Source organism: Saimiri boliviensis, chromosome 2, assembly GCF_048565385.1.
Source record: "Saimiri boliviensis isolate mSaiBol1 chromosome 2, mSaiBol1.pri, whole genome shotgun sequence".
Lineage (NCBI taxonomy): Eukaryota > Metazoa > Chordata > Mammalia > Primates > Cebidae > Saimiri > Saimiri boliviensis.
The window spans coordinates 138,015,241-138,023,095 of NC_133450.1; the positions used below are offsets into that span (position 1 = coordinate 138,015,241).

Genomic DNA, 7,855 nt, shown 5'->3' on the forward strand with positions numbered 1-7,855 from the left:
CCATGCCCAGCTAGTGTGTGTGTGTGTGTGTGTGTGTGTGTGTGTGTGTGTGTGTGTGTGTTTGAGACAGAGTCTCACTCTGTTGCTAGGGTGGACAGCAGTGGTGCAATCTCGGCTCACTGCAACTTCTGCCTCTTGGGTTCAAGCAATTCTCCTGCCTCAGCCTCCCAAGTATCTGGGATTACAGGCACGCCACAACACTCAGCTAATTTTTGTGTTTTTAGTACAGACGGGGTTTCACCACACTGGCCAGGCTGGTCTCAAACTCCTGACCTCAGGTGACCGACCCCCCCTTGGCCTCCCATAGTGCTGGGATTACAGGTGTGAGCCACCGCGCCCGACCTTCTTTGGCTTTCATTGGCCCCCGGCCCATTCAGACAGCCATCAACTTTGTCCGCCCCCAGCCATCAGGAGTCCCCCTACTCCCATAGACCCCAGGCTGTGGGTGGGCTGCCCTGGGGCCCCCAGGGACTCTGGAGACTCCAATCCTGGGCATCAGGCCTGGCTCAGCCTTCCCGGGGGCCCATGGCTCACTTCCTTTCCACTTTGCCTTCTGCTGTTCCTGTCCCTGTCCCAGGGCCCTCGCAGCAGCGAGAGGCAGATCCCACCTTGGCTTCTGGCTGGACTCTGAGCCCTGAGCCTGCTGACCCTGGCCCGGCAGTCCAGCCTCTCCACTGCTTCCCACTTGAGGAAGCCCAGTGGGGCACTGATGTGTGTCTGTTCTTCCAGCCTCAGCCACCTCCCCCTTGGTGCCCTGCCCACACCTGGTGACCTCCCAAACACAGATGCCCAAGGGTGATGCGCGCAGACCCTGGCAGAGACCCTGGGGCGACACTCCTCTGTTTGGAGATGCCCCCGACCCCCGACCCAGTAAGATGCTGGCCCAGAACGTGGGGCATGTGATCCCCTAGCTAGCACCCTAGGAAGTGGGGACCTCCCCAGCATCTGGTGCTGGGGGGCGATCTTGTTCCCCAGTCTGTGTAGCTGAGTGGGTCGGCCCCAGGTTCAGAGCCCCGGGTCGCAGCCCTCCCGCACAGCCACGCAGCACAGAGGAGTGAGTCTTGCTGCAGAACAGAAGGGATGGGCAAAACTTGGGGTGCAGAGTGGGTCCCCACCTGGCAGCTCTACCTGGAGGCGAACAGGGGCACAGACGTGATCCCCCCACACCCTGGGGCTCGATGGGATGTGAGTGGAGGGGAGGGGCTGGGCTCACTGCTGCACCGCCCTGTGCGGCCCCTCGGCCCCCTGCCAGGCTCCGTGCGCTCACCCGCCTTTCCAGAGGCGAGCTGGGGTAGGGGGGCTCTCCAGCGCCCGGTTCCACCCTGTCGTGGTTTTTCTTCTCCCCGGAGCCATGCAGAGTTGCAGGACGCCACTAGGAGGCGCTCGAGACGCGCCTCGGGACTGCCCTGCTCAGACAACCCTCCAGGCAGGTGGCAGTCAGGGGACGGCCAGGCTCCGCCCACTCCCTGGGGCCTCTCGGGCTGGGGCTGGGTGCCCTGCACCTTGCTGATGCCCTGGGGGCCTCTGTCTGCAGAGGGTAGCTGGCCAGTGCCCTGCTCTTGGTTGGGAGTGGGGCCCGTGGGGTGGAGGCCTCTTGAGTGGGGGTCTGCCGGGAAGCCGGCCCACAGCAAAGGCTCAGCTGGGCAGAGCGTGTCCGGACCATCGAGATGCCCACAGGCCACGGAGCTGGGGTTGGTGCCTGTGTCCTCACCAGCCCGGGGAGTCGGGAGGCTTGGGTGGAGAGAGAGGAGGAGCCCCCCCGCCCCCCGACTTTCCCTTTGACTCATGTCCTTTTCTTTTCTCTAAGAGGCTTTCGTTCTGACCCATTTCTGAGCAAAACCTCTGAGCCCCATTTGCCAGCTCGCAGGTTCCCACGCACGACGGGGCCGCAAGGTGGCCGCCCTGCCCGGGGCCCTCCAGGAGGAATAGGTTCGGGGGGGAAGGTGGGGGGGGAGTCCTTCCAATCCACCCAGGAAGGCAGCAGGCGGTGGCTGTGGCAGAGGCACATGGCGAGGGCCCCTGGCAGCACAAACAGGAAGGACAGTGGGCTCCAGCAGCCAGAGGCTGGGCCACCCGCGGGCGCGGGAGGACAGCCTCCTTCCTGTGGGAGCTGCCACCGGGTGCCCGCTGCAGGGAGAAGAGAAGGGGTGGAGTGAGGCTGAAGCCGGGGTGTGGCTCTGAGGAGAAACGCTGCGGTGGCATGAAAGTCCCAGGTGCCCCTGTGGGCATCACCCAAAACAGGGCGGACTGGAAGGGCGGGGCTGGTGGCACCGTGATGCCACCCTGATGCCAGCCCCTGAGCAAAGCAGCTCTGGCACCAAGTTTCCCATGGCGCCCTCGGGCCCCCCTCCGTCCTCAGCCGTTACACAAGTTCCGCAGCACAGCTCAGCTGGGAGGTTACACTGTGTCACAGGGGTGGGGGCCTCTGAGGAGCCAGCCTGCCACCCTGTCCCGGGCCTGCCTCCGTCCGCACAGTGGGACTGCTGCCAGCTGTCTGGTTCCCCTCCCAAGGTAGCCTCATCCTCACTGTGGGGTGGGGAGAGGCTGGCAGCCCCTGGAGCCTGAGACAGGAGCAGGACAGGGTCAGGGGGTGGGTGGGAGGCAGCCCCCTCAGAGGATGTGGAGGCAAAGGCCAGGATGACCTTTCATGGCTGCCGTTCCTCCCGGGAGACATGATCTGAGGCCCCAGAGGACCTGACAGGACAGGCACGTCCCACTCCGGGAATCCCAGCGCTTTGGGATTCCAAGGTGGGAAGATCGCTTGAGCAAGGAGTTTGAAACCAGCCTGGGCAACATAGCAAGACTCTGTCTCTACAAAAAAAATTTAGAAATTAACCAGGCATGGTGGTGCACACCCATGGGCCCAGCAACTCGGGAGGCTGAGTCGAGAGTATTGCTTGAGCCCGGGAGGTGGAGGCTGCAGTGAGCCACGACTTCACCACTGCACTCCAGCCTGAGCAACAGAGCAAGACCTGTCTCAAACAAAACAAAGCACCCCTCCCCCCACACACAAAACAAACTTGGCGGAGCGTGGTGGCTCACTCTTGTAGTCCTAGCACTTTGGGAGGCCGAGGCAGGCGGATCACCTGAAGTCAGGGGTTCGAGATCAGCCTGGCCAACATGGTGAAACCTGACCTATACTAAAAATATAAAAATTAGTCGGGCGTGGTGGCAGGTGCCTGTAATCCCAGCTACTCAGGAGGCTGAGATAAGAGAATCGCTTGAACTGGGGAGGTGGAGGTTGCAGTGAGCTAAGATGGCACCAGAGAGCCTATGTGGTGGGCTGGAGAAGCTGATGGGACCCCGCTGTGGTGGAGGCTGGGGTGTTGGCTGGCACTCAGGGTGACCCTGCAGGGCCATCCCAGCCTGGCTGGTGCCTAATATGGGCTGCCGTAGAAGGTCCGGGCTAGAGGGAGTCGGGAGTCTGGACTTCAGGCTGGGTCCAGCCTTCCTCTTCCTGGAGCGGGTGCCAGCCCCCAGCCCGCTTGCGTCAGGGACACAAGGACTCCTTCCCTTTCCAGCCTGGAAAGCCCCTCTGCCGCAGCCTGGAGGAAGGGAGCTGCGCACCATGCTGCCCGGGACCCCTAGAGTCAGCGGCGCCTGTGGGCATGGATCTGGACGGGGAAAAGGTCCAAGCAGCCTCCACAGTTCATTCTGGGACCAGGCCCTCATGGGCACGCGCTGGGCTCCTGTTGGAAGACGCTAAGGACCCCAGGACAGACCCCCTCTCTGGGCAACTGAGTTCCCAGATGGCAGAGGTGGCAGAATGGGGTGGGGTGCTCAGCCCCACTGGGAATTGGAAACCTTAGTCTCCTGCAAAGACCCGAGCGCAGCACGTCTGCAATGTACGAGGGTCTCCTGGAGGCTGGCCGGCCGGTGGCGAGCTAGGGGAAGTGGGTGAGGCTGCGGTGGGAGGTGCCACCTTGCCTCTGGGGAAGTGTAACTGCTATCGGTGGCTCCCAGGCCTGGGTAGCTGGATGGGGGCTGGGGAGCCATCTCCGCTCCAAGTGCCCGAACCTCGCCTTCCCCACCCTGGGCCAAGCCTGCCCGTGCCTCCCCGTCCTCTGCCTGCCCAGCTTGACATCCCTGGGCCTGTCTGGAGACCAGTGTGGAGGGTGGGGGAGGGCGTTGTAGCGCCTTGGCTGGGCAGTCCTCGTGGCCATACCCCTTCCAGCCGCCCCACGACTAGCAAGGGAGATGGGGGTGGGGACGGTGGTTGATGCCAGAGGTCGTGGGGGCAGGGGCGGGGCAGGAGAGGAAGGTTCCCTGGCTTCCCTCACCTTGGGCAGATGAAAGGCGCACAGCTCCAGGCAGGGCTGAGCCGGGCGAAGCTGTGATTTCAGGGCACCTCTGGCAGTGCTGTGATTTGAGAACCTCCGGTGTCCTGGGTGACTGATTCCGGGAGACTTCGGATGAGCAATGCTGGTGAGTGTCTGGCCCCGGGGGGGAAGCCCGGGCTGGGTAGGGCTGGCAGCCTAGGAGGGGAGGACGGGGGTGGCACAGAGTGGGGGCTGTGGGTGTCCCACAGAGCTTGAGCGACAGAGCCTCTCTTCCCTTGTGCTGCTGCAGGCAATGGCCCCACACAGAGGCTGCGGGGCTTGGAGGTCCTGGCCGGGGTGGCTCTGCTCACCGCCCTCTGGCTCCTGTGGCTGCTGGGGTCGGCCCCTTGGGGCACCCCGGCACCCCAGCCCACCATCACCATCCTTGTCTGGCATTGGCCTTTCACTGACCGGGCCCCAGAGCTGCCCGGCGACACCTGCACCCGCTACGGCATGGCCCGCTGCCGCCTGAGTGCCAATCGGAGCCTGCTGGCCAGCGCCGACGCCGTGGTCTTCCACCACCGCGAGCTGCAGACCCAGCGGTCCCACCTGCCCCTGGCCCAGCGGCCGCCCGGGCAGCCCTGGGTGTGGGCCTCCATGGAGTCGCCCAGCCACGCCCACGGCCTCGGCCGCCTCCGCGGCATCTTCAACTGGGTGCTGAGCTACCGTCGCGACTCAGACATCTTCGTGCCCTACGGCCGCCTGGAACCCTACTCAGGGCCCTCGCCACCGCTGCCGGCCAAGAGCGGAGTGGCCGCCTGGGTGGTCAGCAACTTCCAGGAGCGGCAGCTGCGTGCCAGGCTGTACCGGCAGCTGGTGCTTCACCTGCGGGTGGACGTGTTCGGCCGCGCCAGCGGGCGGCCACTGTGTGCCAGCTGCCTGCTGCCCACCGTGGCCCGATACCGCTTCTACCTGTCCTTCGAGAACTCTCAGCACCGAGACTACATCACGGAGAAGTTCTGGCGGAACGCGCTGGCGGCTGGTGCCGTGCCCGTGGTGCTGGGGCCCCCGCGCGCGACCTACGAGGCCTTCGCGCCGGCTGACGCCTTCGTGCATGTGGACGACTTTGCCTCGGCCCGCGAGCTGGCGGCTTTCCTCACCGGCATGAACGAGAGCCGCTACCGACGCTTCTTTGCCTGGCGTGACCAGCTCCGCGTGCGGCTGTTCGCCGACTGGCAGGAGCGCTTCTGTGCCATCTGTGCCCGCTACCCCCACCTGCCTCGCAGCCAGGTCTATGAGGACCTGGAGGGCTGGTTCCAGGCCTGAGCTCTGCTGGCCGGGGGAGCTGGGTATGGGTGGAAGGGCTGGGTGTCGAAATCAAACCACCAGGCATCCGGCCCTTACCGGCAAGTACTGGGCTAGCGGGAGGCTGGGGACGGGGGTCAGGAAGCAGGGGCGGGGGGTGCAGGTGGGAGCAGGAGCAGGCAGAGGAGGCGAGAGTGGGAGGGAGTAACGGGTGCCTGCTGCCGGGGCAGACGGGAGGGGAAAGGCTGCCAAGGATCCTCCCCACCCAAACAAATCTTGTGTGGGTCAAGGCCTGGCTGGAAGCGGGTGAAAGGCAGGCCCTTGGGGCTGGGGACACCCCAGCCTACAGTGTGTGGGGGCCAAGCCTGGGACCCCAAGCTTCCTCTGTTGCAGAGGCACCATGGTCCCCAGGATACAGGCACGGGTCCCTGCTGCACCCACAGTCCTGAGGCCCCTGCGTACAGGCTGGCGTGGGGCCCAGGAGACCACGAGGAGCAAGCCAGCTTGTTCTGGGCTCAGGGAGGGAGGCGGAGGGTAATAAAAGCCTACACCAGTGTCTCGTGGGTGCTGTCTGTGCAGGGCCATGGAGCCTGTCTGCCCTCCCCTGACAGGTGGCCCCCACGGCCACAGGGCTGCTGGTTCCCCACGGGGGATCCTGCCTCCTGACCTTGGGGCCTTTGCCTGCCCTCTGCCTGAGAGCCTTCCCTGTGCCACAGCTGCCCGATGGCTCCCCCAGTTCCTGCAGCCCCCGCCAAATGGCCCCTTATTAGAGAGCCTTCTGTGACCCCGGGGCTGGCACCGGCTGGGGCAGGCATGGAGCAGACACAGCATGAACTAGCTTAGATGGTCCCCAAGATCCTGCCCAGGGAGCCACAGAGCCGGGGAGGGAGAAGATGAGCTGGGATATACATGGGTCAGAGTAGACCACAAGCGGGCCGATTTGTCCCTGTAGGCCCTGAGGCTCCTCAGAGGGCAGGCAGGCCCGGTGCAGGCTGGGGACGGGAAAGCTGGTTTGCTGAGGCAGATGGCAAAAGGCCAAGGCGATGAGCCCAGGGGTTCGAGAGCAGCCTGGGCAGTGTAGTGAAACCTCATCTCCACCAGAAATACAAGAATTAGCAGGACGCAGTGGCTCACGTCTGTGGTCCCAGCTACTTGGGGTACTGAGCCCAGGAGGTTGAAGCCGTGGTGAGCTGTGATCACACCACTGCACTCAAGCCTGGGCAACGGAATGAGACCCTGTCTCAAAACAAAAACCAAAACTGGCCACAGAGGGTGAAGAGTACGGGACGGACGTCAGAGACCTGGCCAGGTTGAAAGTGCCCGTCTCCCAGGCTGGAGGGTGTCTGGGGTGACGGGTGTGACCTGTGCCTTGGCGCTCCCTCTGGTGGCCAGCGCTGGGGAGGCACTGAGGACGCTGCCTTAGCCGGGTGGGGAGTGGGTCGAGGAGAGAGGCCATCGCGCGGTGGCGCTGACCGGGCCCCAACAGGCCAAGCTCCCGGGGCTGGGCACAGGGCTGGTCCCCGCCCCAGGTGGGGTGGGCAGGATGAAGCCAGGAAGCCCCCATCACCCATGGCCAGGGCCTGTGGGAGCGAGCTGCTGGTGGCTTCCTGCCCTAACCTAGCCCTGTGGACCGAGCAGGGAACAGCAAATGTCCCGAGGCTGTGGGCTGGGGTGGGAGGCTGACGCCCTCACCCCCCAGCCCAGGGTCACCTTCCTGCTGCAAAGGAGCTGGGAGGAGTGGGTAGCTGTGGCCCGAAGGCCTTTCATTCACCAGGGTGCGCCTTCTGGGTGCGCTCCCAGACGCCGCGCTGCACACTGGGCCCCACACACCCCACTTCCACCCATTCCCAGGCGGGGAAGCTGAGGCTGGGAGGCGCCTCTGGAGCCTGCCCTCCTTCGCCCTCCGCAGGCCACGCGGGGCAACTGCCCAACTCCCGGGCGCCGCAGTAGGTGCCAAGCCGCCGCCGGAGAACCGCCTGACCCCGAACTCTCGGTTCTGGGGCCAGACTCGCCGGGATACGGGGAGAAAAACGAGCCGCGTGCAGCGGGGGCAGCCGGGTCCCCGGCCTGCCCGTCCACGGCGAGCGTTCCCGGGGCCTCGGGTTTCCCCCCTTCCGCTGGCTGCCCGGAGTGCGGGACCCAGCCCCCGGCCGCCCGGCCTCCCCTGCATGTGGGCGCCGCCTGGCCTCCACGCGCCCGTTTAGGAGACTCGCAGGAGAACCTCGCCAGCGTCCGCTCGGTGCGCCCCAGGGACAGTGAGGGCCCGGGCGCCTCTGCAGAGTCGCCAGCGC

The 7,855-nt window shown here is 65.3% G+C and overlaps 1 protein-coding gene across 1 annotated transcript; it reads left to right on the forward strand.

The window, feature by feature from the left end:
- The first annotated feature begins 1,539 nt into the window (after positions 1-1,539).
- Positions 1,540-7,012, forward strand: FUT7 (fucosyltransferase 7). Its single transcript, XM_003941345.3, has 2 exons — positions 1,540-4,425; positions 4,570-7,012. The coding sequence occupies exons 1-2, from the start codon at positions 4,413-4,415 to the stop codon at positions 5,583-5,585; spliced, it is 1,029 nt and encodes a 342-aa protein (XP_003941394.1). The 5' UTR covers positions 1,540-4,412; the 3' UTR covers positions 5,586-7,012.
- The last annotated feature ends 843 nt before the right edge of the window (positions 7,013-7,855 follow it).